The following is a 27,487-nucleotide window of genomic DNA, read 5'->3' as shown; positions in this document are numbered from 1 at the left end:
CAAGTAATTGTGAATGTAATTTATAGTAAACTCTTTCTTCTTCTCTTTATTAAACTCCCAGAGAAAAGCTAGGTTTGTTATTAATCAAATCTATTAGGTCAACATCTTATAGAGTACCCCAACATAATGTCATAATATGAAAGGAGATCTTTAGACCTGAATGGAGAAAGCATTAATCTAGAGACAAGGTACCACCAAGTCCATCTCCAGGAGATTTAGAGAAGAGATGAAGACAAACTCTCTATGAAAAAAAGGTCCATTTATTCTCTGCTTCCTTTATATTTACACCAGTCTTTGTTTGCTTTATTATAGTAATCAAATTATTAACAACTGTTAGTAGAAAATGTATATGTGAGTGGATATTTCTGGTTATACACTTCTGTTTTGACGTTTCAGAATTGTAATACTATAGATTATGGATAAAAATGTTCAATAAAAATGGGTTGTGAATGACATCAAACCCACAATAGAGCATACAAAATCTCTTGTTGTCACATACAATGATCAGTTTTTTAGTGAAAAAACATTTGTATAAGTGTACACAAATGTGAGTGTGGGATACACACACACACACACAAACATTTTGCATTAAGTATATCTAACTTCTTTAGGTATTACACAATGAATTAAGCTCTGTTTTCCCTTAACCCTTGCTTAACACTTGAGTGGCAATATCTGCAGTGCTGAACATAAATACTCCTGTTTAAGTTATCCCCGTAAGTGTTGCGAAATTTGGTTTGAAACTTAAACGTTTCACATACAGTAATGACCTTGTCGGAAACATGGCAGCCAGGTGATTTGCATGACAGAAAATGTCATTCTAAAGGACTTTCCAATATACATTAATTGAAACAAATACTGCTTGTAACTACAATTACAAAAACAACTTTAAAAACATTAACATTTTTAACGGAGGTATATTGGATGTTTCTTAGTATAACAGTTTCTTTTTGCAATGCAACTGTTTTTGGGAGGAGAACCACTTTAAGAAGAAGTTACAATAACCAGTTTATCCCCCAAGGTATTAGATCACGTCTGGAACCATTCTAAATGCCTTACAAATGTGTGTGTAGTAGAGATGGCCTGGGCATTAGAAAGAATAAACGTTCTGTACAATAAATTAACAATAAGCTGCCTCTACGCCTTATAGTGAAAGACATGCACCCACTAGACTGAATATAGAGATAAAAAATATACAAAAAATAAGTTGTTCGTTGAGATTTGTTTGCAACAGCATCTATAGATCCAAAAAACAAACACACAAATATCCATATATGTATATATCTACCAGCACATACATATATATATATATATATATATATATATATATATATATATATATATATATATGTGTGTGTGTGTGTGTGTGTGTGTGTGTGTGTGTGTGTGTGTGTTTGTGTGTGCATGTATATGTATATCTATATACGCATACAAACACTTTTATATACACACAAACAACTGTGCATGTTATACAAGAGTGTATATACATATATCATTTAGACATATATATACATTTTATAAATGAAAAAAAAAAAAATATTGTACAAAAACAGGAGTCATTCATTAGACAAGACACAGATTATTTGTTAAAAACAGATCTTTGAGGCTTTACATCTCACAAGTAGTTGTGGATTTATGTACAAAAACACAACAGCACAATGAGTATTATAAAAAAAAAAAAAAATAGACATTGTTAACAACACTGTATGAGAATCCTTTAAATACGATATGCAATGCACATTGTCAGACTGAACGCTACTGGCAAAATGGGGATGCTGTAGGGTCAAAGCCTTTAAAAACATCTTTTAGGGAACCAGCGTCCTGTTCACTGTCTTGTGTTGGGCTGTTTCCAGCAAAGGGGCTGCCACTGCCAGGTTTAGTAGGTTGCTTAACTAAACCATATACAGATGGCACAGGGAGATTGTGGACTGCAGGCTGACTGCTATCAGGTGCATTAGATGCAGCTGATGTTTTTGTACGTGGTCGATTGTAACTGTTGTACCGGTCTGTAGTCTCAGGAGTTTGTTTTTCAGTATCTGGCTGGTCAAGTGCAGACTTCCGAACAAACAGTGGCTCCTTTGGCTTGTTTGCACTTTTGTTGTCCAGTCCTTTGGAGGATGCCTCATTGGATGAGGCTTCAGATGGTTTGTTTCCAGTCCTGGGATCATAAAGACTAATTCCGCTGAGAACACTGCTCTGACTACTTGTTTTGCTTACTCCCCCTGCTGTCAGCAGTCGGGGATCATAAGGGGCAGTAGACAAGGTGCTCTCAGCAAGTGGAGACACAGAGAGAGGAGGGCTGTGCTCTGTAGGTCTTGAAGGCAGGGAAGGTTCTGCAGCTTTCTGCAGTCGAGGATCAGCGGGAGCCTTACGTGTTCGTGGATCACTGGGTTTTTCAGGGGGGTTTGGTGGAGACGTTGTAACCGAGGCAGCATTGACAGTCTTTAAGATTCTTGACAGTAGCTCAAAATCTGGTAGGTTTGGATTAGCGGTTTGTTGTTCAGATGGAGGCATGCGTTGACGTGGATCTTGAGGTGCTGAGGCAGTTTGTCGGTTAAGACGTGGATCCAGGTTTGGCGTGGACTGCAGGGCTGCTGGAATAGGAATGAACTCTTGCTTTGGGACAGGCAGTGGAATTAGATCTTCAGGACTCCACAAGATTGTCTTAGCAAAGCTTGGCTTGTTCAGACTGACATCTTTCTTTATGTGGCTAAACTGCTGCAACTGAGATCGCGGGTCCCTCAGCATCTGCCCTGGCAAAGTTTCCAGTGGTATGGTGACTGGTTTATCCCGCAAGACTTTTTCAGCTTCTTCCTCTTCTGCAGCTGCTTTATTACCTTGTAAGTCTTGCTTCGGTTGAGAAGCATGTCGAGCTAACCTAGGATCACTGGGTCCTGCCTCTGAAGGGTTAGGCTCTGTGTTCCGGGAAAGTCGTGGGTCCCGGGAGAGTCGAGGGTCAGTGGGACGGCTGCTAGTAGTAGCCTGGCCCTTTTGTAAGCGTGGGTCAAGCTGTCCACCTGCGCTACTATCTCTAGGGGAAGCTTGTGCTGAGGGCCGGCTAGAAGACTGCTGTCGCAAAGTCTTCAGGATGGAAGTCACACTGCTACCCCCTTCTTCTTCATCACTGGAGTACCAGTTCCCGGTGTCACCTGTAAGAATGCAAGCAAGAAAAGTCAAACCATGCATTCACACTTGCTTTTGTTGCAGTGCATAACACTTAAAATGCCTCTTATCTCTTTTTCTTATACAAAGTCCTCTTAGCAGATTCTCATAAATACACGTTTGATTGCCTATATTTCACATACATTTGTTAATCCTTGCATCGGAGCACTTTAGAACTATTTTGGACTGAATTATGAAAAGGTCAATTCCTTTTGTCGATTCTCACCTTCTTCATTTTCTTTTTCCTGCGGATTGGAACCTGCAAGTCGTCTGGCTCGTTCTTCATCTTCCTGCTGCTTCTGTTGGATGCGCAGATATAGAGCTCGTTGGGCAGATGGAAGAAAATCTGGGATATTTCCTTTGTTGAAAGTAGATGTCCCCACTTCGACTCCTGGATCATGGTCTGGAGGAGGTTCTTGGTATCTATGGGCTCCAGGATCTTCCTGCATCCCACCATAGCCATCATAGTCACCTATTTACAAAGCAAAGAATTTTATTTTAGGGGTCGCCGGAGGGCTGGTAAAATCAGGAAGCATATAAGGTGTGAATCAACGGTGTTTATGGTTATGTCTTTCACACAGCATTGTTTAATACTCTTCAACACTAGATTTCTGTTTGAGCCCTTTCAGTGTCTATTTTCACACTCTATTTGCAGTAAATGATTGATGCTTTTTGAAAATCTCATGTCATTTGGGAGATGCAAAATTGTGAAATCTGCCAGTCAAAACAGGTGATATCTATCAATGTCTCACAACAAGACTGCACCCCCCCCCCCCAAATAAAAACAGTTAAAGTGGACCTGTCATCCAGACACAAAAATTTGTATAATAAAAGTATTTTTCAAATTAAACATGAAATCCAATTTCTATTTTTTATTAAAGCATTCATAGCTGTTGTAAACTCATGTAAAAATCTCATCTGTCAATCAAATATTGTCTGCCACTCCTCTATGCCCTGGGCATAGAGGTGGGGCAGACAATTACTTTCACTTTCCATTCAGCACTTCCTTGTTTGGGTGACGGGTCCCCTTTAAGTTGGGAAATATTCAAATAAAACCATTAATATCATTTAAATAACTAACTAAAAAACATATATCCAGACTATTATTCAAACAGATTTACCAATCATTCACCATGGTTCAGCAAATTCTATCAAAATACCAGAATCATATGCTCCCAGCACCAATTGTGTTACCATACCATCTGCTAACTACAGATTACAATGCCACATATATCCGCCGTCTTCACCAACCATTAACAACAGCTGGTTAGCACCTCTCTCATACCATATGAGTTTATTATTATTAGCTGGTTAGCACCTCTCTCATACCATATGAGCTTATTATATAGGAAGTTGAATAGAGACAAACTTCAATCTTACATAATCTGAATTTACATTATCCTGCACTTAAAGGCACAGTAACACCAAAATATGACATTTTTATTAGTAATTCATTTATAATCTAATTTTGCCCTGTACTGGTAAACATTTGGGCTTTTCTTCAGAAACTCTACTACAGTTTATATTAGGGATGCACCGAATCCACTATTTTGGATTCGGCCGAACCCCCCGAATTTTTTGTGAAAGATTGGCCGAATACCGAACCGAATCCGAATGTGCATATGCAAATTAGGGGTGGGAAGGGGAAATCATTTTTTACTTCCTTGTTTTGTGACAAAAAGTCACGCGATTTCCCTCCCCAGTCCTGATTTGCATATGTATATTAGGATTCGGTTCGGCCGGGCAGAAGGATTTGGCTGAATCCGAATCCTGCTGAAATAGGGTGAATCCTGGATTCGGTGCATCCCTAAGTTTATATAAACAAGCTGTTGCGTTGCCACGGGGGCAGCCATTCAATCACAGGATACACAGCAGATAACAGATAAGTTCTGAAGAATCCCATTGTATACAACAGAGTTTATCTGTTATCAGCTGTGTATCCTGTGCCTTTTCTCCTTTATCAGCTTTGAACAGCTGCCCCCATGGCCACACAGTAGCTTGTTTTTATAAACTATGGTAGAGTTTCTGAAGAAAACCACCAGTTGTACCAGTGCAGGGTAACAGTACATAATATTTTAATTACTTTTAAACACTTTCATTTTTTGGTGTTACTGTTCCTTTAAAAGCTCTCTGTTGAGGTTCCACTAAACCCCAATTTAGATACAACTGTAAGCCAAAACCATAAACTCAGTCTACTGTTGGCATGCATAAAGTTGGCCATAGACGAGCAGGTATAATTGTATAAAATTAGGATTTGTATGATTTTTGGCCTGTGTGGGCTTATTGTTTGTCAATTAAATGGCCAGAACATAGTCTGGTCTGGTATTTTACCTTCTTTAAACCCACAGTTTAAATATGAATGATAGTTTTAGATTATGACATTAAAACATACAATCAATATCTGAACATTCACAGTACAATTAATAAAATCTGAATGTGTATGGTTAGTAAAGCTGTACATAACATGTCAGTAGTACATACATACAAACACAGTATATCTATTAGATTCACTTAGAGCAGGGATCCCCAACCTTTTGAACCCGTGAGCAACATTCAGAAGTAAAAGGAGTTGGGGAGCAACACAAGAATGAGAAATGTTCTTGGGGTGCCAAATAAGTTCTGTGATTGACCATTTGGTAGCCCGTATGTGGATTGCCAATCTACATTGAGACTCTGTTTGGCAGTGCACCTGGTTTTTATGTAACCAAAACTTGCCTCCAAGCTTGGAATTCAAAAATAAGCACCTGCTTTGAGGCCACTGGCAGCAACATCCAAGGGGTTGGAGAGCAACTACTGGTTGGGGATCACTGACTTAAAGGGTCTCCTAAATTGAGGGGCTGGAAGTGCAGAGGATAGGGTGGCCCAGTCTGAGAATCCATAAAATTAAATCTGGGATGTATGATTATTAAATATTTTAAACACCTCAGAATTTATTATAAAGTGACTTACTACCAGTTGTTTAGGAAGCCACATTACATAATTTTGTTATAAAAAAGATTCAAGCTACCAACTATTTGTAGGTCAGATGATAGAACTTTAGAATGCAAAGAATGAGTCTCCAGCAAACACGAGTCAGCCAAAACAAAGTATTTTGGGAGAAGGTTAGCAATGTTATGTGGAAAGGCAAGAGGACTGATGAAAATTTCCGAAGCAGGACACTATATTTGACATCTGTTATATCAGCTAAGGCACATTGGTAGTTGCTGGTTATATAAATATTTTTTTTAAAGCATGTTGTCATTTTAAATAGTTGTTTGCCTTTACATTTTGGCGTAGCGAGTTATATTTAGCGATAGTGAGACAATTTGCATTTGGTTTCCATTTTTTATTAAGTTATATAGCAATTCTCAAGTTTTCAATTTTAGCAATTTTGCTGCCAGGGTGCAAATAACCCTAGCAACCATGCAATAATTGAAATAAGATTAGAATAAGAATAGGAGAGGACCTGGATAGAAAGATGAGTAATAAAAAGTAGCAATAACAATAAATGTGTAGCCTTACAATGTATTTACTTTTTAGACAGTCAGTAACCAAATGTGAAAGCTGGAAAGAGTCCATATAAAAAAATAAAATAAAATAACACTCCTTTAAATACTAAACTATGTGCATTTTTTCAATTCCGAGAACCCATATTATTTTATGGAAAATTCAGTGGATCAAAATGTAACAATTTACAAAGGAGATAGGAGAACTTCTCAAAATGAACTGCCACATAACAAATCTGTGCTGTTCAGCCTTAAGAAAAAACAATTTGTAGTACTGGGAGTTCATGGCATAATTATTGAGCTGTGCTGCCTAACTGGATTGCCATGCAGTGAATTCTAGGTATTATTTTTCCTGTTTACATGTCTTTTACAAACAAGTCAAGAGTGATTGGTGGACAATACAGCAGCAGTACCTGTATCTCTTATGATCTCTTGTTCCATCCCCATTGGTGGGTGCTGGTAGTAGTCATCGTAGAAAACTTGCCCGGGTGGTCCATCATTCATCATTTCAGGCCCATCGTCTGGCCCATATGGCATTATGGGCATATTCTCATCCATGCCCATCTCTATGTCATGATGGATAGGGCCTGGGGGTCCAGGAAATCTAGGAGGTGGTGGTCCTGGAGGACCTCCAGGAGGTCCAGGTGGTCTGCATAAACAATTACATTTTATTTGGAATTACCCACACACTTACAAAAGTAAAAGTCAAATACATTCACTGTATATCTTACCTCACTCCCAGTTTATGAGCCAAATGTGCAGTGGGCCGCACTACAATTTCAAAGAGAGATGGTATTTTCCTCTGGCACATCTGGGGATCTATAGGTTGCTGCTGACCAGGTGGCATTGATCCTGGTGGTGGTCCTCCAGACAAAGGGCTACCTGGCATTAGGTCACCTGCACCAATAGATCCTGGGCTTCCTGGCATTGGGCCTCCAAGCCCTACTTCCATTGGTAGTATCAGGCCTTCTGGGCTTGGTTGCATGGGTGGCATTGGGACAGCTGTCTGCATAGGATCTCCAGGAACACAATGGATAGGGGGCACTGGTCCCTCTGATAATGGCCCTCCTATAATTTGTCCAACAGCCATAGGTCCTTCTGGTATGGAACCTGATGAAATAGGATCTCCTGCTATTGGACCCCCAAGAAATGGTCCAACAGGACCTCCAGGAACTGGGCCACCTGTTACAGGACCTACAGGCATCTGCAGATCTGAAATTGGATTGTCTTGCACTGTGCCACCTGAAATGGGACCTTCAGTCAATGGCCCACTAGGTGGTGGTGCTCCCACCAAAGATGCTTCAGGCACCGATCCACTTGGGATAGGACCCCCAGATATAGGAACATCAGGGACAGGACTGCCGGGTATTGGTCCACCAGACACTGGCACACCTGCAGCAGAATTACCACCAGTAGGAGAGGATGGAGCAGCTGGCCCTGTTGAACTCTGAGCACCATGAGAGTGGGATGGTGTAGGCAGAAGTCCTACTCCTGGAGGTGGCTTTGGTAGAGGGTTGATTCCTTGCTTCTTTAGCTCTTCAACATCCTTTTCATCTTCTGCTCCAGCTTCAGCATCTTCAGCCAATATCTGAAACCAATAAGTGTGTATATGAAATGGTTACCCCTACTGGTGGCATGATAATTTTCAAGATTTTTTTTATTATATTTTGCACAAAAAAAAATATAAGCTTGAAAGTTACAAAGTTCACCAGTCTGAGAAGTGGATCCAATCTGATTAGAAGCTTCCTATAGATGCGTTGGCAGGCACAGTTTTTGAATGAGTGTGGCTACGCTGAGAGGAGATTCGTCTGGAAATGCCTGCTTTCAGAGTTTTCAGGCTGATGACCACTCTGCGTAGCTGCCCTCAGGCTGACGCGATGCCTGGCAGTGCAGCTACAGGAAGCTGCTGATCAGGATGGATCTGCTTCTCTCCACCTCGAGAAAATCCAAAGGCGGAGAGAAGCACTGAATATGCTTTGTGTGCCCTTGACCTTAAAGGGGATGTCCACTTTTTGCAAAGTCCTACCAGTTAATAAATACGGCCCTTTCATATTTAAAGCAACAGTATATCCCACTTTTCAAAAAATTTGCTGAATGAATTCCTTGAGCTGAACCTACTTTTTGCCTACTGGTTTAATTAATATTTAAGGTCGACTAAGCCGACTAAATCTCCCGGAAACTGCCCGTGTGCCCCTGCCCTAATGATGAGATGCTCAAAGGCTGCTGCTTAGAAAAGGGAGAGGTTTGCTTTTGTAAAGGTAGCAACACCACCTCTTTACACACCATTCTTCATGCAGTACCTTATCAGAATGTGTTATATGGCTGAAGTTTATTGAAATGTAAACTATTTGGTATATAAAAGAACATGTACAAATATCCCATAATTGACAATTTAGACAACTGCATTAATGTCAATAGTCATGCATTAATCTGTACCTTATTCAGAAGCTCTTGTGTATCATCTGTCAGGGGCTCATGAGAAAACATACAATCCTCACCATTAATGCAATTTCCTGTGGTATGATACAGCTTACAAGGGAAATCATGTGAGCACAGTCAAGGAAAAAAATACCTGAAATCATGATAAAAACGCAGAAGCATAAACAGATACACAGAAAAACATACCCTATGGTCACAATGATCTAAGAGAAACTCAAAACAATATGCAAATTAACCTTTTCTGTGACAATATCTAACATTTTTAACAACTGGTGCATTTTTGTAAAGACAAATATTTGGATTCAGCAGTATGAATACTTTCATGTTAGTGTTGAAAATGGCATCTTGTAACAGGCAAAGAGAAAGGAATACAAAGTATATCTGCATATCTCATTCTGCTCTACACATTAATATGCAGTCTGATAATTTAATATATCTTTCTCTAGAAAGGATATTGTGCATGAATGGACAGTTTTCTGCTCTAGCACAGTAGCCGCTGACATAAAACTTGCAGAGTCCACGTCGGCGGGGAACATCCACATCATGGCTAAAATTGCAGTGCTCACCCTGAAAATAAAGAGAAAGGTAGAGGTATGAAAATACATATATGACATGCAGACATGCTGTTCAGAATTGTTTTAAGTTATGAATGTTAAATGTTTTAAGCAGAAGTATACCAATTGCTTGAAATCATGCCATCAGTGCTCAACGGATACACTATAACCTGTGATAAGGCCCGGTACTGTATAAATTAAGTTAATGTATACATTAATTTCGAGGCCAAGATGAAGCATCTAATAGAAATTAAGTTGTGCAATACCTGGCTACAATTGTAGATACTGTTAATGATTATTTCTTAAAGAATAGAGAACCTTGCCCATTGTTGTGGAACAACATTCATGTCAAAGCTGAAGGAGCTCCACCACAAAGTCCAGCACAGAAAGACATGCTATCCGATTAAGGGAAAACAATGCAGGTAACTAAACTTTTTAAGCTTGCTTTTTTTTTTTAAAAAAAAGATTATTATGTTGTTAAGACACAGGGCTGAAACTAGGGGTAGGCAGAAGAGGCATTTGCCTAGGGCAATTAAGCCTGTAAATAAAATCTTTACCCAGGTGCAGCGGCCTTCCACAAAATACTTGCAGACAACTTTTCCTTTTTTATCAGCCCGATGATGTGGTTTCTCATAATCATTTCTATACATTCCTCCATCCTGGTATGTGAAGACAAATCAGAAATGTACAGTTTCCACAGATAAAATAAATTCTGGTGAAAAGAAACAAAATAGAATTTAGAAGCAAAGAAATGCTTTATGTCTTGCAATACCACAGAACTTACACCCTCTTCCTCATAGTATTCATCCTCGTCATTTCCTTTCCCTCCTCTGCCACGGCCTCTTCCTCTTCCCATGATTTTGTAACCCCTTCCACGTGGGCCCCGACCGCGGCCTCTAAAAAACCCTGTAAGAAAAGCATACGAGTTTCAAATATTGTATTAGGCATCATGTATCTAATAACTGTAATTCTGAAAATTATATGGGTCTACCTGTACAACAGAAATATTTCCCATATTACTGAAAATGCAAAACTCCAGTCTTTTGCAATCAGAAACTTTCTTGAAAGCAGTGCCTAGCAGCACTATTTACGTACAGCTTTTAAAACACTCAGCTCTCAACAAAGCTGAGTGTACAAGACTTATCAAGAGATTACCTCGACCTCTGCCCTCTTTTGCCCTCCGATACTGGTTAAGTTCCTTGGAGTAATCATCATACTCTTCATCTTCCATTGCTTCCTCTTCACAGTACTGCAATGCAACACAACCCCAGAGTTATATCACAGCACTCAAAATACAGGCCTGTGCACTTTCAGATCTCAGAATGTTTCCTGGAGTTTTTATTATACTACTATAATCTAACAGCTAATCTAGAAAACGAATGAAGCTTTGTAAACAGTTTTTAAATTGGTTCAGTGTGTGCTTTGTTTATATATGCACAAGCAGTAAAATTACATAATTTAATATTGATGTCTTGCAATACTGTGGCCCTAGGTTTCATCCAAGGCACAAGCTACAAAGAATGTATGTATATTCTGCCCATGCTTGCTTGGGTTTCCTCCGACACTCCAGAAACACACTCCAGAAACATACAAACAGATTAACTGGGTCTTGATAGCATTCTTTGTGTGTGAATGTGATATGGACCTTAAATTGTAAGTTCTGCTCATGCATGGTCTGACTTATGTGAACGATGTACTGTATAACCTCTATAAAAATTCTGCAGATTATGCTGGAAAATATATTAACACAAACTATAATGGGGGCATGCGTTAACTAGATAGCAGCATACAATATTATTACCTCCATTTCTTCATCATACATCTCCTCTTCATCAGGATGATCATCTCCTGGAAATCCTCTTCCTCTCCCACCTCTACCCCTAAAACCTCTTCCACGCATCATCCCACGTACTCTGCCTCTCATAAATCTTCCTCTACCTCTAATGCCTAAGGAATGAACAAGTATTTAAGAGAGAATTCTCTAGCACAGGTAAAAATAATAACCCACTGGAAAGATTATGAACCACTGCAATAAACCTCAGCAAACCAAAAGAAAATTAATTTTGGGAAGGTCTGATAAATGTGCGTAGGCTGGATTGAGTCTCTGTTTGCTAAGATCCTGAATTTTCTATCTTTGCAATTTTATATTGAGCATAAACAAAATTAAAATGAAACATTTAAAGAAAAAGGAAATTACTTTTTAAGTACCACACTTGGATACACATAGCTAAAACCTTATCTTCATTCATAAAGCACCCAGTGCATAAAACAAAATGGGTGAAAGGATAGTTTTTTGAGTTTGACACTGTGTCCTGCATGTTTGCTTTCAGTGCTTATAACCTTCTAAATCTACACATCTGTTGCCTCACCTCTGCCACGATGACTTCCTTCTTTGGCTCTTCTGTATTGGTTCAGTTCCTTGGCAAAGTCATCATAATCTTCCTTGCCCATATCTTCCCCCTCATCTCCCTCATACTCGCCATAATGGTCATTTTCATAATCATCATACATCCCATAGCCTTTGCTATCCATTTTAGGGTATTTCTTAGGGGGTGGGGCATTGTGCTGTGGTGGTGGGGGGTACTGCTGATGAGGCTGAAAGAAAACAAAAAACCAAATAGGAACATAAAGACAAAGAATGCACTGAATGGATAGCAAGACTATAGTTAAAGCAAAACAGAGAACGAACATCTTATTAAAGCTTGGGACTACACTTCATATTACGTTGTGCATAAAATGAGATAAATATTGCCTTAAACAACTTAGTTCCAGCTATTATAAATTATATTTCAAAAGGGGCATCTACAATAGCATTTTGAACAAATAATGCACAAAAAAACTAAATTTTTTGATACTCACCATTCCGTTTCTCTGTAGTCATTAGGGGGACACTGGAAGGCAGGACTGCATAAATTAATAAGGGATTGCCAGAGGGTCTGGCTTAACCCCACACTGCACCAACTTACTCAGTTTGTACTAAAGCGAGACTGCTGAACAGAATAATAAAAACTCAACTTGCAGAACTGGTAACCCAGGGAATTCATCACGTAGCAGGGGCGGGAAGCCCTGTGTCCCCCTATCGACTACAGAGAAACGGATTTAATGGTAAGTATCCAAAAAAAAATAACCCCAGTCATTTTTTCCATCGTCTATGGGGGACACAGGGAACGAGTGGGCACTTAAAGCATCCCCAATAAAAGTAGGGAGTAGGAGTGAGTGATTGTGACACCTTATTGCACCACTGAGTGCAACACTTTGCCAAAGAAAGCCTCTGCTTAGGAAAACCTGTCGAGACTGTAGAACTTGCAGATCTGATTCAGAGAGGCCGAGTTGCACCACGCCCAGGAGGCTCCCATTGACCTTGTAGAGTGTGCTCGTACTCCTGGTGGTTTTTTTCCTTTAGAAATGTAGGCTTGATGGATGGACTCTTTAATCCATCGAGCAATGGAAGTCTTGGATGCTGCCATACCTCGAGGCCCGGTGGGCACTACAAATAGCGTTTGAACGTAGACTAAAAGGAAAAACAGAGACACTCGGGACTCCATGCAAGCAGGCCAGGCCCTGTGTGTTTATTGGAAAGTAGTAACGTTTCAGGGGCACGCTTGTCTGACAAAGGGGCGTGCCCATGAAACGTTAGCATGGAGTCCTGAGTGCTGCTATTTTTCCTTTTAGTCTACAGTATGTAATATGCCTTAACCTTGTGAAATACTAGGAAAGATGGCTCACACAATAGGGCACGGAGCTCTGAAACTCTTCCAGATACCAACAAAGGGCTCTGACTGCATCCATGTTGTGAAGTCGTCTTTCCTTATTGTTCTTGGGTTCCGGACATAGGGATGGTACCACAATTTCCTTGTTCATATGGAACGAAGACACCACCATCCGAAGAAAGGATGGTACAGTATGTAACACAAAAGGAAAACCACCAGCACACCCTGGCCTCTCGAAAAATATAGGTCCAGTGCTCAGTAAGAAGGGTCTGCACCCTCCAATGAATGTAGACCAAAAGGAAAAATAGCGACACTCAGGACTCCATGCAAGCAGGCCAGGCCCTGTGTGTTTATTGCAAAGTAGTAACATTTCGGGGGCACGCCTGTCTGACGAAGGGGCGTGCCCACGAAACGTTTGCATGGAGTCCTGAGTGCTGCTTATTTATCCTTTTAGTCTACAGTATGTAACACGCCTTATCCTTGTGAAATACAAGGAAAGATGGCTCACACAATAGAAACTCTTCTGGCCAATGAAATTGCCACCAGAAACACTACCTTCCAGGTGAGCCACTTGTCAGATATCGTGCCAGGGGTTCCAATGGAAGGTCTAAAAGAGCCTCCAGTACGGGGTTGAGGTCCTATACTTGAATTGGAGGTCGAAATGTTGGAGCAACTTGAGCTACTTCTTGCAAGAAGGTACGGACAGAGTTGTCCAAAGCCAGATGTGACTGAAAAAGCAGCGATAGTGTTGAAACTTGTCCCTTCAACAAACTCAACTTGAGGCCCAACTGACAACCTCATTGTAAGAAGGATAGGATTCTTGGGATGTTACATTCAAAAAAAGGTAAATGTGCCTTTCTGAACCAGTTCCAATAGCTGCGCCAAACCCTGTGGTAGCTCTTAGATGACGTGTGCTTGCATGACTTTAGCATCGTGGTGATGACTTCTTCGGCCATTTGTCTTGCCTTCTCCAAATGGCTGCCTCAACAACCATCCCGTCAAAGCGTATAGTTCCGGATTGTGGTGGGCTATGGGCCCCTGGCAAAGAAGGTCGTTTCTGGCCGTTAGACGCACTGGTTGTGCTATGGACATCTCTTGAAGGTCCGAGAACCAGGTTCTCCTGGGCCAATAAGGGGCTATTATAATCACCGTGGCGTGGGAATGCCTGATTTTCTTCATAACCCGAGGCAACATGGGAAGAGGCAGAAAGATGTATACTAGGTTGAATCGCTGTGAACCTGTGTCATGGCATCCACTCCCGCTGCCAAAGGGTCCCGTGAGCGGGCAAATCTTGTCACCTTGCGATTGGCTCTGGACGCCATCAGGTCGATCTGGGGCTGCTCCAATGTTTCGCCAGCTTTGCAAATACCCCGGTTACCATACCCCGGGATCCTGTTGGTGGATCCCAGGGACTCCATCTTATATTGGAAATCTGCCTTCGTATTGTCCACTCCTAGTATGTGAACTCCGCCCAACTTAATATCTGTTGAGCTTCAGTCAATGATATTTGCTGCAGGTACCTCCCTGTCTGTTTATGTAGGCTACAGAGGTGGAGTTGTCGCTCTGTACTCAGACCGACTTTGCCTGGAGATGGGTTGACCAGCGATCGAGAGCTAATCTTACCACCCAGAGCTCCAGAATGTTTATTGGCAGCTTGGCCTCGGTTGGGAACCATGGACCCTGTAGAGATAGGTTGTTCCATGTTGCCTCCCAACCTTGGAGACTGGCGTCTGTTGTTATCATGGTCCAGTCTGGTGTTGCCCAAGATTGGCCTCCTGACAGGTTGTTTTATCTGAGCCACCAGTCTCTGGGTAAGGGGGCCTCCCTTCCATGCGGATAGAATGTTGGCTTATAGAGGGCGTCGGTGAATCTGTGCTAATGGAACTACCTCTATGGATGATACCATCAAACCCAGTACTTTCATCACCAGGTGGATTGTAGGTTGATGGGTGTGTAGAAGCATGTTGATCTGGTCTCTAATTCTCATCTATTTGTCTTGGGGTTAGCTCACCCGTTGTGTGAGGGTTTTGAATTTGAGGCCCAAGAAAGTCATCTGGTAGCTGGGGAGCAGGTTGGACTTGTCCCAGTTGATTGTCCAGCCGAAGTCTTGGAGCATAGTGATCGCTTTTTGAAGATCCGCTCTGACATTCTCCTTTGTCCTGGCCTTCAGGAGAAGATTGTCCAGATAAGTGGTCGCCGATATTCGCTGGAGCTGTAGTACTGCTGCAGTTCAGAAAGGCTTGGGCTTTGATGGAGTTGCCCGGAACTCTGGACATGAGGAATTTTCTTGGGTGGCGGGATGAGAAATCCAGGTGGTAGCCTTCTGAAATATTCTCGTCGACCCAAGTGTCCGACAAATGTTGGCTCCACACCTCCCAGAATTGAAGCAACCTGCCCCCTATCGGCTGCCGTAGTTCCAGAGGGTGTGCCCTGTCAACATGAAGTGGACTTATCGGCTGAGGACTTGTGGCACTTCCATGTTGGACGGCCTTTGTCAGTAGGTTTGGGAATTGGGAACGTTGAGGGGGGCTGTGGCCACAAAAATGTTTTCCCCATCTTACCAATGTAGATGATCTGCTCTTGGTCTGAGGAAGAAAGGTGCTCTTTTACCCTGTGTCTTGAGAAATGATCTTCTCAAGTTCCTCTCCAAAAAGTCGCTGCGCTTTGAATGGCAGTGAAGTTAGGAATTTCTTCGAGCTGAGGTCAGCGTCCCAGCTATTTAGCCAAAGTATTCTACGGGCCGCTACCGATAGTGTGGATGGCAGTCTGTGCAGCGTCCATGGTGCCGTCACACAGATAAGCTGACGCTTCTGCGATAGACTGCACTGTAGGCAAGAGTTCCGATCTGGGAACTCCTTCGTGGATGTCTCTGATCAGGGATTCGGACCATGCTTGAATGGCCCTGGCTACCCAGGTGGAGGCCAGTACTGGGCGTAGCGTGGATCTGGCTCATGAGTACACTGCTCTCAGGAAGCCCTCTAGATGTCTGTCCGACGGATCCAGATGAGGCACCATGTGCCTATTTACACATCGTGTATTGCCGATCGTACGATTTTCAGTGGGAGACTGTCACTAACTTTGTCTATCGTACGATTGCTGTCAGGGGCAGAACATCGGCTGATCTGTTCTTTAACTACTTTATTTGGTCGGAATGGTAAGACTTTGATCTGAATGGTTAGTGGCAGGTCGGGAGATGGGAAAGTCCGATCGTACATTGATTCGTACGAACGGATCTTTGCGTCTGTGGCCAGCTTTACACATTTGAAATATCACTTCTGAGAATATAAAAAGTTGTTTTCAAAGGGAAAACTAGTTTAAAAACAATTGGAAATCATTATTTTGACACATAATATATGCTCATTAAGAGCTGAGTTGTTTCAGAAACAACCAGGGTTCTCTGCAGCCATACCAGAACATATTTATAAACTGGTTATACAAATATTTGACCTGCTCAGTTCATTAACGACAAAACTAGTCTTCACTATAACAGGGTGCAAGTAGAATATGTTTTAATAAGAAAGAATTTATCTAAAAAGTAAATTAAAAAATACAAGTATTAAGCACCTACGTACATATGTGCAATATGGAGAAATGTGCATAAGCATTGTTTAATACAACTGAATTCTGTAAATGCTTCACCGTAAAAAGAACATGATCATGACAAACAATGTATGCATGCTTCAAAGTTCTTTGTTGCAATATTGGCATTACTTTGTATCAATTGCTATACTGACACGGGTCAGGTTAACAGAAATGCTAGAATACATCAGCTGAGATCTTGGAACTCACCGGAGGGTAAGAGGGGCTATATTCACGATACTTCCTGTGGCCCTTTTCACTTGGGCTGAAGTCTGATTCATTGCTATAGTCTGAAAAGTCTTCACTAGAGGATGCATGACGCTAAAGAAAAGCAACAGAAACAATCAAGATATAATGTTCTAGAAAACTGATCAGCAAAGTCTGGATGCTTTAAACCTAAATCTTTCCTTTTTAAAGTACTCAGGATAATTAATGTTTCCTTACAGAAAAACTAAGAAAGTTACCACCCAGTAAACAGAATGATGGTGAAAAACAAAGGTCCACTAATACAAAATTGTGCAATAAACATCCTAAAAACCCTGGAACAGGACTATAAAAGTGGTTGCTGGCTGGAAAGGTAAAGCCAAAAGGTGGAGGAGGTGGAGCCAATGGAGTTCTTCTTCCCTCAATTATGATTCAGTCTCCTGTACACTGCAGATAGGAGTTTTACCAAAGTGGTATTCATGTGCTGAATTATTCTGAATGAATAATACCTTTTACGCATGAAATTCTTGACTTTTACTTGTGCATATATTTATAATACCTTGTGTTTGGATTTCCTTTTTTTCTTAGAGCGCCTTTTCTCTTTTTCCTTTCGTCGCTTCCTCTTCATCTTGCGATGTGCCTTCTCGTCATCAGAATCACTGTAATGCTTCTCAATCTTCTCTTGTGGAGCCTGGGCCTCTGAGAGATCACGGGCTCCATCCTCTCCCCCATCATCCTCAAGCTCTCCTTCTTCCAGCTCACCATCCTCCCTGCTGGAGAAAATACAGAGAAGTCAGAGAGCAATCACATTACAACCTTAACTGAAAAAATGCATTTAGACCGCTTTCTTAAAAATGTCTTCACTGTTACGGTTTGTAGTAGACCTGAAAGCAAGAACTCTGCTACATATCCTTTCCAGTATGCTAAAGCTACGCTGAAATTTTACAGGAAAGCAGAATAAGCACTGAAGAAATGTACTGTGTTGAATGCAACAACATAAAATCATAAATGCTGGCCATAAAGAATACTCCTCACTTTAGATGCAGGTAGTGTAGCTACTGAATGTAATGCTCTTTCAATGGAGCATATAAAAATAGATTAGCGACTAATTGAAATGTATATTCCTACATACATATCTACAAATAGCAAACTTCACTGGATGAATGTAATGCATGATCAGCTGTGCATCTGCAAACTGCAGAGTATACGCCAAAGGTATTACATACACAGCCTGGTGTGCATAGATTTCATTTACTTTACAGTTGTGCAGACAGCTTATCAGAAAGCTATAATATATGATGATACCACATACCAGCTATAATGCCAAAAATACACAGAATTTAGCAGCTAGCTGACATTCAAAAAAAACCATACCCAATGTTTCTTCTTAGATGCCAATATTTAGTATTTATTTTGACCCAGCTATTTGTGTACAGGTATATGAACTATTATCCATAATGCTCAGGACCTGGGGTTTTCTGGATAACAGATCTTTCCATAATTTGGATGAATACTTTTAAGTCTACTAAAAAATCATGTCACAGTCAATAAATCGAATAGGCTGGTTTTGCTCCCAGTAAGGATTAATTACATTTTAGTTTGGATCAAATACAAGTTACTGTTTTATTACTATGGAGAAAAAGGAAATCATTTTTAAATTAAAATGGAGTGTATGTGAGAAGGCCTTTCTGGATAACTGGTTTCCAAATAACAGATCCCATACCTGTACAAAGTTTAAAAAGTGTACACGAAAGGTAATTTTTTAATGTTGAGTTGCATAGGTTATATAATTCTTGGGCACACTGCATACTTGCCGACAGCAACTAACAAAATGGCACATCTGCAACAAAGCAAGGGCATGGCAACTGGGGGAGATGGGGAAGGCCCTGTCTGTATATCATTGCTTGTAAGTGTAAAGATCCTTTACCTTTGGAAAATATCTAATATACTGTTATGTAAAGTTTGCCTTGTGCGTAGGCTGTGCTCCTGAGCAACACTGTATCAATGGTAGATGTAGTCAGTATAATTATTGCAGGGAATAGCAAAGAACACACAGTAGAAATATTTGCAAAACATTAAAGGAGAAGGAAAGCTACGGAAGCATTTTATTGCCAATAGATTAGCTGCAATAGTGCAAGCTAGAATGTTATATTTATTCTGTAGAATGTTTTACTATACCTGTGTAAAAAGCTCTAGAAACTCTCTGTTTGTTTGGGATAGGAGCTGCAGTATTAACATGGTGTGACATCACTTCCTGTCTGAGTCTTTCCCTGCTTTGGGCTCAGATTACAGTAGAGAAGGGAGGGGGGTGGGGGAAGAGGAGCAAACTGAGCATGCTCTTGCCCAGGGCAATGAGGTTTAAGCTGAAGGCAGGAAGTCTGATACAGAAGCCCATGTGTACACAATAGAAGGAAAGAAATGCAGTGTTTCTTTTGACAGGGGACTCAGAGCAACATTACTTTGGGGGTTTACTGGTATATTTAGCTGGACCTTTCTGATAAGGCTCACTTAGTTTTAACCTTTCCTTCTCCTTTAAACTAAAGAGCAAATCATTTTTAAATATGCCATTCTACTGCCACAAGGGGCAAAAAAAAGTCCTACATCTGCCATTGCAGAGTTAGTGTTACAAAAGTGCAAGTCAAAGCTAAAGTACAATTGTTTTCGTAACTAATGCTACAATATACAGCTCATAACAGCAGTGGATTACAAAACCAGCTAACGGAAGGCTTTCTTCTGGAGGATGACAATGGTGTAAATATTTTGCATCCCAACTGATCTAGTAAAAGTAATATATTGTGTGTGTTTCAACATTTTTGTTCCACTTCAATATTTATATCAACGTAATTGTATATAAATGTGTTTGGCTCAAACCCACCAAGCCCAAAGATTATTTCTTTGTATGAGGTATATACAATTTTAAAGGAAATTGTGCTACTTCATAAGGATATAAAGCATTACATAAGTGCCTAGAGGCACCTGAACATTTCCAAAATAAGGCAAGAATTATGAGCTGGCTCTGACTCATACACTTCAACAAAACAACTGAATTAAACCTGTGTGTATGCAAAAATGTCCACAGGTTCATCACTGCATTCTTGGCTGCAACTATTCATCTACTTCCACTTAACATGCAAGCATCTTTATGTAATAAATATGCATAAATTACACAGTGATGTTCAACTGTTAACTTACTCTCATTAAATACACTTAGACATATACACTGATATGGTACAAATCACACATAAGCAGCACATAAGGGTCCCCTTTCAAATAAAAAACAACAGTCTATAAACTCAGCATTCTAAGAGAAAAAGGAGGAAAACCCCCCTTGTGATAAAGGGTTAACAGGATTCAGGCAACAAATGAGTCCAGGAATTCATTCAGTGTTACGAATAAACATGCATGAAAAGTATAAATATTTGCCAACATAAATTTAAGATTTGATTACCCACGGGGATATGCAAGACATTGAAATACCTTGTACTCTACTGCATTCCTTAATCTGCACATGATGTACACCTGGGGATACGTATGGCAGAGGGCTTTTTCATGAAATAAACCAACTTTTTTCTACCAATGCAAAGTCTAACTTCTATTACTTATACAATTTTCCCCTAAATGATTTCAGAGACAAATCAAGAAACAATGTATAATACTTTGGTTCCTTAGGAAGTCCAAAATGTATCAGTTTGGAATTGAGCCAAATCCTAGGAACTGCTGATTGATTCTCTGTATTCTTAACATTTGCCTGAAATGAATCTGCCCCTTTATTTAGGGTTATGTGACTTTCGTGCAAAACGTATAGGGGAACTTTACACAGAACATGTAATATAAGCTTTAAGCAAAATATGAGATTTTCTCAATATATAGTCACGGGAACCTCTCTCTCTTCAGGCAGGAGTCCGATTTTGATTGATAAGATTACTGAATTTCAGCAAGCACTAATAATACATTGGCAAGTCAAAAAGAGCACACAGGCAATTGGCACAAGGTTTGTATCTCTGCTTGAGTATATATGCCAGCATAGAAAAGACAACTCTTTGGCTTCCAATCTCTGAATGTGTGTGCAGTGACAGGCCCAAGAGTTCAGCACTTCAGCATGCACACACAGAAGGGATTTCAGTATGGAAAAAATACAGTATGGATTTTAGCACAGAAATACATTTGGTAAGCGCACTGACTGGTTGATCTCATGGGCCTAACAGTGAACACACATTCAGGGATTAGATGGTAACAGATTGTTTTTTTTCTGATGGACTATATACAAAAGTGGAGAAAACAATATGTGTACCATTAGCCTTGAAGTTGTCAATCAAAATCTTGACAAAAAAACTCCATAAAAGGAAGGTAAAGAACCCGATTACTAAAGGAAGCACACAAGCAAACAAAAACACACAAGGACAATCAGCCACAGAAACCATATGATAGATTGGAAAATAGGATTACACAATTACTGCAAAGATTCATGAGTATCATTGCAAGATATAACAGGAAAACTATTTTCAGGAAAGCAAAAGGAATGGAGTTATCAATTAGTAAGGCTACAGTTTTGCACTAGTAACAGAAACCAATCATGTTTTTAATATCAGTAGTTAATTATACCCAACAGTCCTGGTGCTGCCTGCTGAGGGGTACAGTCGGCTGAACTTACCGATAAGCAGCAGTTCTAGCCTGCTGACTATATGTTTAAAAGCCCACTCAGCATTACTATTATAAGCTACCACAGTGGAAATGCAGAGCAGTTATATCCCTCAGTAGATTACTTTTTTTGTCCTTTACAATCAACTGGGGGCAGTTGAATTCTAGGAGACTAACTTGCATTGAAAATGATGCCAAGATAAGATGCCCTTATCTATCTATCTATCTATCTCTCTCTCTCTCTATATATATATTTATATATAGATAGATATATAGTTAAAGACACACAGTGTGTGTGTGTTTATATATAATTAGATACTGAGAACGCTCAGCCTAGGAAGGGTGTTTTCGCAGCAGAGTTGTGTAACACAGCTTGTTTTTAAGGGATGTGGAGGGAGGAAAAAAAAAGCCAGAGCTTAAGCGGAAAGGAGGGAGGGATTAGAGAATAAAAGAGAAGCATAACAAGTTTAAAGGTCACCCAGAGCAGAGGCGAGGCTTGAGCAATATAAATAGAAAATGGAGGGCGATTTCTGGGTTGTGCTTAGCAAGGCGTTGAAAAAATTAAACAAAAAGCTGCCACAAAAGTAGTGACGGGGAAATTATTCACTAATATCTCAACCAATCTTTTAAACAATATACAGCTTCTCAATAAACTACAGATTTGCATCTCTTTAACAACAATTCAGTACAAATCTATGGCTTATATTAGAACACAAGTACAAACAGAATTTCTCTTGCAACCTATTATGCAATGTCAGCAGTACTGCATGCGCTTCCTAATAAGCCCCTGTTCCCAGCATGCTTTCTCACATCGTACAACAACCATGAAGCTGCAGCTGACTTTTTGCCAAAAAGTAACAAAAACATATGCATTATCTTCTGGATTTCAGATTTGTAACAACTCGATGAGGGCAAAAATAAAAAATGTATTCCGTTTCCATATGATAGCCTCTGAGAGCAAAATTACAGGTTGTGTCAAACTGCTCAAACACCATACTGCGTTATAGCTCGGGAACAATGCTAAACAGAATGTTTCACAAATTACAAAAGATAACGTTAAGAATATGGTCTTGAAATCGTGCCCTTAAAGGAACACACAGCTGCATTTTGGAAGGTATGTTGGCTCATCTGTTGCAGCACAGAGGCCAAGCAAACATAATCAGGCACTTTAATACTTGGAAGCTAGAGTTATCAATGTTGTGCATTACTGAAAGTTAATTTGTTAAAACAGATGGAAACCATGCTCATCACAACTCCATAAGGACTAATTTTCCTTTAGGGGTTATCCTCTTGTGCCATAATTAAAGAATGTAACAAATACAAAGCTTAACGTGCAATATAATACACACAGATCTAGGGGCCAGATGCTCTGGTGAAGCTTCTACAATTCCCAGTATGATCATGTTTTCAGTGCACCCCTTTTAATATAAATTTGCCCACTACACATAGTATATTGTATTATCAGACAATATGGGGAGATAAAACTGTGTAATTGAACTGTTCTAATAGTTATGTATACCCCTAACAGCATACTATGGCCTGCTGAATTAACAATACTTTATTTTGGATATTTCCAATTAACATTTTACATCATGGCTATACAAATATAGATTAGGGGTTCTGTGTTACATTCCACTGGAATGAATCATATGAACATTTTCAGTATTACATGGAGTCCCACAAAAGCCAGTAAGTTTCAGTAAATCCAAAAAATTCGCTTGCAGGTCTGCCACTTGACCTGTGTTACAACAGGGAAGCAAGTAAAAACTAAAGCTTTGTGGCAACATTTTTAAAATGAAATAGTATGTTTTTTTCTGAAAAGTTGGAAAACATGTTCACTTCCTGAGGTATAATTATATCTGTCCAAATTAAAGGGTCCCTCCACCTAAAAACTGTTCTTATGCATGACAAATACAGATATTATTTGAATTAACTATCCTAAGTTCTTTCATTACAATTTGTCAATTGTTTTAAAGTTGTTTGTTAATGTAAGTGCAATTGAAAGCAGTATGCTTTAATCTTTCTGGTCTCTGGTTATGCCTTTTGAAACCATGTAGTAGACTTCAGTTCTCCAATGGGTCTGTTTATAAACTGGATTCTGCTACATTGTGTCAGGCGTCAGAAGCTGAAGTGCAGAGAATATAAACAGCCAGACTGATAAAGCTTTCAATACCAGTTACATTTACAAATACATTTAAAACTATTGAAAATGTTTGATGTATAATGGAAAGTTGCTATTTCTTTCATTACACAAATAAGTGTTTTTGGGTGGAGAACCTCTTAGGATAACTTTGTCTTTTCTACACATAACTAGGCTGATTACACAAAAGAATTCTGTGCAGTGTTAAGCGTTCATGATCTGCATAGATTGTCATGTCATGCACCGAGGCCCACCAATCATCCATTTTCCTTTCCTAGCAGACTGCCATAAATAAAGATGCATCTTTTCTATTGTTTTCGATCAAATATTATCCATTATTCGAGAGCAAAAAAAAACTAAGCTGAGAATATTTTGCAACAGCATAAATCCAGTTGCTTACAGTCACATTGCATTTTCTGAAGATTTTATCACAAAAAATACAATAAAATGATTGAGTTTTAGCAGCTGTGTAGTCCAGGAATATCTCAGCTGTTGTCATTAACTAAACTGCTGGGGGCTGTAGTTCAACAAGTCCTGGAAGACCACAATTTCAGTGTTGAGAGATCAAATTAATTTAGCATTCAAAGGGGATGGCAGAATTTAAAAAAACTCACTTTCCTTATAGACCTTACTGCATGTTAATGAGAAAAACAATTAGTCTGGTTTCTAAACCTTATCTACGACAGAACATTAGGACTAAATATGCCAAGTCATTCCACGAGCCCCTTACTTTAAAGCATGCCCCTTTTATGGACTGAAATAGTAAATGTATGGTAATGCTTCACATATATTCTGCTACTTCCCATTGTATATCTCCGTAGATAATATAAAAAGAACATTGCACTTCATAACAATACTGACAGCAAGCCCCCCTCCCCCATTTACCTGCCCTGTACCCCCAGACAAATGAAGTTTTGCTCCCAGACCCCCTCCAGACCTGTTTGGAGGACAGAAAGCAATAAAGGGTTATGGAATGGTTCATTCCTCAGTAGTGAACATGAAATAAAGAAGATATAGAGAAGAGATCATTCGGGTTACTCGACCTTTCGGCAGGGAGGAAGAGGAGGTTGTGTTGATTTTCATGGTTTGATGTTGGGGAGGAGGATTCATGGACACTGGTGCCTTCGACGGCCATAATACCATTAATTATCTGTACTTTGGGGTGACAATATGAGTTTTGATGCGTTTAGTGGTCCCTTTAAACATGAAGCGCCCTCCGCCATCTGAAGCCCATCTAAATGAAAGGGGGAATGTGTAGTTGTTTTGCGCTCCTTTACCAATCCACTTGTTTTCACAGTACAACTTCAAGCAGGTTGCATGAGGGAAGGGTATTTGGGGAGGGTGGGGGTGTTCTGAAAAAAGCCCCTTTTTGGGGTTTTGCGCTAAAGCTGGATAGTGGAGACGGGAGGTGGTTGGGATGTAGTGGGTAGGAAGGGAGTGTTGTTGATATAGGGCCAGATGGGCTTGGGGTATAAGAGGAGGGGATTTGGGGGTGCTAGTCCCTGGGAGAAGGTGATTCCGTGTATCGTGGCGCAGATACTGGATACAGACTCAAGATGGCGGCCGCGCAGGGCTAGAGGGAGGTGCCATTCGCTTCGACGTCACGAAGCCAACCAACTCAATTGTATTTTTTTCCTCCCCGAGGATGATGCAATCTTCGGCAATTTACGGAAAGCGGGGGTAGCGATTAGCAGGTTTGCGAATTCGTTCGGCACGCCTTCGGGAAGGACGATGGGTGGAGAAACAAGCAGGCGCTTTCAGCCAATAGGAGTAAGCTGCGCCCACGACTGGGACACGTATGCAGTTCAAACCGCATTGCATTTTGGATCATGTAGTTCAAGTGACGTGCTTTGCGAGCACATGTCTTGTCTTCCACCGCAAAGCTATCAGCGCCATTTTGAGTTACTCAACCCTAATGTGAAAGTTTTTAGGATGAGCAGAAAATCCGATTCTTTTTAATGACTTCATTCTTGTTTGACTACTTACTCTTTTCATAATTATGATTTGTACTGTAAATAGGAATCTCTGCTGCCCCTCGTTGGGGGTGCGATGGGGTGTTCTGCCTAAAAAAGTATTTATGCGATCTTTCTGAAGGTGGCCGTATAAATTTGAAGTACAAATCGTCAGATATACAGGGAGAAATAATACATTTCAACTTCTATCTGATGATTCAGCATTTACCTTTTGCCGATGTTCGGGCACAGAAATGTAACTATCCTCTCCTAGGGTTGCCAGTGCCACACCTGGCTGGGATTTTACCGCTCTGGCCTATAAAATGATGGTTGATCCTAATGTTATTAGTAGGGAGAAAGACAAATAGGAAAAAAGGCTGGTATTTTTTTCCAGAAAAGGTGGTAACCCTACTCTCTTCGTGGCCTGCAGGCAGGATGTGCACCGGGGCTAGGGTTGCCACCTTTTCCGCAAAAAAATACAGGCCTTCCTATATATTTATCTTTTTTCCCTAATAATAACATTGGGATCAACCAGCATTTTTACCGGCCAGGTGGCAACTCTAACCAGGGCCCCTCTCCCCCTTCAGACACACAGTTTCCTTACCACATTTGCTGTGGTGGCACGGTTTCCCCGCACCTACAGTTACCACCTTTTCTGGAAAAACAATACCAGGCTATCCTATATATTTGTTTTTTTCCCTTTTAATTACATTGGGATTCACCATACTTTTTACCAGCCAGGTGGCAACCCTATCCACACCCTGTGATCCCCCTGTAGTTACGCCACTGTTCAGGCGTCTAGTCGCTAGGGTTGCCACCTGGCTGGTATTTGAAAAACATGATGGTTGATCCCAATGTTATTAAGGAAAAAAATAAATAAATATATATATATATATATATATATATATATATATATATATATAACTCAACTGAAGTAGGAACGCACAACCAAAAGGGTAATCCAAATGCTGGGTGCCAGGCCGTAAAACTTTTACAAACATCTCCATTGTGGACAGCACTCCATAATCAAACAGACTGAGTAAAGCATTAGATCATTGAAAGGTTTATTGGTGGACCAACGTTTCAATTCCGCACAGGAATCTTCATCAGGGTGAGAACAGTGCCATGAACACAGACAGCCAATTTAAGCACAAAATGGCGCCAAATACTATATATACTATATATATATAAATATATATATATAGAGTAAGGCCGGCATTTTTTCCAGAAAAGGTGGCAACCCTACGAGTCGCCCATAGGGTTTCTACCTTTTCTGAAAAATGTTACTGGCCGGTGGTGGGGTTAAAAGGGGGCGGTCTGTGATGCAAAAGGGGCAGAGCAACATGTGCAATGGCCAGAAGGCTGAAAAAAAAGTAAGTTCTGAGCAAATTGGTGGTGGGGGAGGGGCCAAGGGTTTTTTTTTTTTTTAAGGGTAATACCCTTAAAAGCACCGTCTGGGTGGAAACCCTAGTCGCTCACCATGCACAGTTACACACAGTTAAAGGGGTTGTTCACCTTCCAAACACTTTTTTCAGTTCAGTTGTTTTCAGACCCCAATCTTTTTTGAATTGCTTTCCATTACTTATTTTTTACTGTTTTTCCAAAATCGAAGTTGAATGTCCCT

General features: G+C 40.3%; 1 protein-coding gene across 3 annotated transcripts; it reads right to left on the bottom strand.

Moving 5' to 3' along the window:
- Nucleotides 1-1,579: 1,579 nt before the first annotated feature.
- Nucleotides 1,580-25,620, bottom strand: zc3h4.L (zinc finger CCCH-type containing 4 L homeolog). 3 transcript variants are annotated; one of them, XM_041572925.1, is made up of 14 exons: nt 24,955-25,620; nt 17,693-17,906; nt 17,140-17,250; nt 12,010-12,235; nt 11,442-11,587; nt 10,796-10,889; nt 10,425-10,546; nt 10,198-10,299; nt 9,542-9,653; nt 9,084-9,193; nt 7,379-8,235; nt 7,061-7,296; nt 3,394-3,634; nt 1,580-3,151 (listed from the first exon to the last, which is right to left on the bottom strand). In XM_041572925.1, exons 1-14 carry the CDS (start codon nt 25,044-25,046, stop codon nt 1,756-1,758), a joined length of 4,059 nt encoding a protein of 1,352 aa, XP_041428859.1. In that variant the 5' UTR covers nt 25,047-25,620; the 3' UTR covers nt 1,580-1,755. The 3 variants fall into 3 exon arrangements, with proteins under 3 accessions (XP_041428859.1, XP_041428858.1, XP_018086302.2); XM_041572924.1 differs by having other exon boundaries at nt 1,580-3,149; nt 3,389-3,634; nt 24,955-25,617; XM_018230813.2 differs by having other exon boundaries at nt 1,580-3,149; nt 3,389-3,634; nt 17,693-17,903; nt 24,955-25,616.
- Between the last annotated feature and the right edge of the window lie 1,867 nt (nt 25,621-27,487).

Source organism: Xenopus laevis, chromosome 8L (genome assembly GCF_017654675.1).
Source record: "Xenopus laevis strain J_2021 chromosome 8L, Xenopus_laevis_v10.1, whole genome shotgun sequence".
Taxonomy (NCBI): domain Eukaryota; kingdom Metazoa; phylum Chordata; class Amphibia; order Anura; family Pipidae; genus Xenopus; species Xenopus laevis.
The sequence above is the reverse complement of the archived record's forward strand: the minus strand, read 5'-3'. Positions and strand labels throughout refer to the sequence as shown.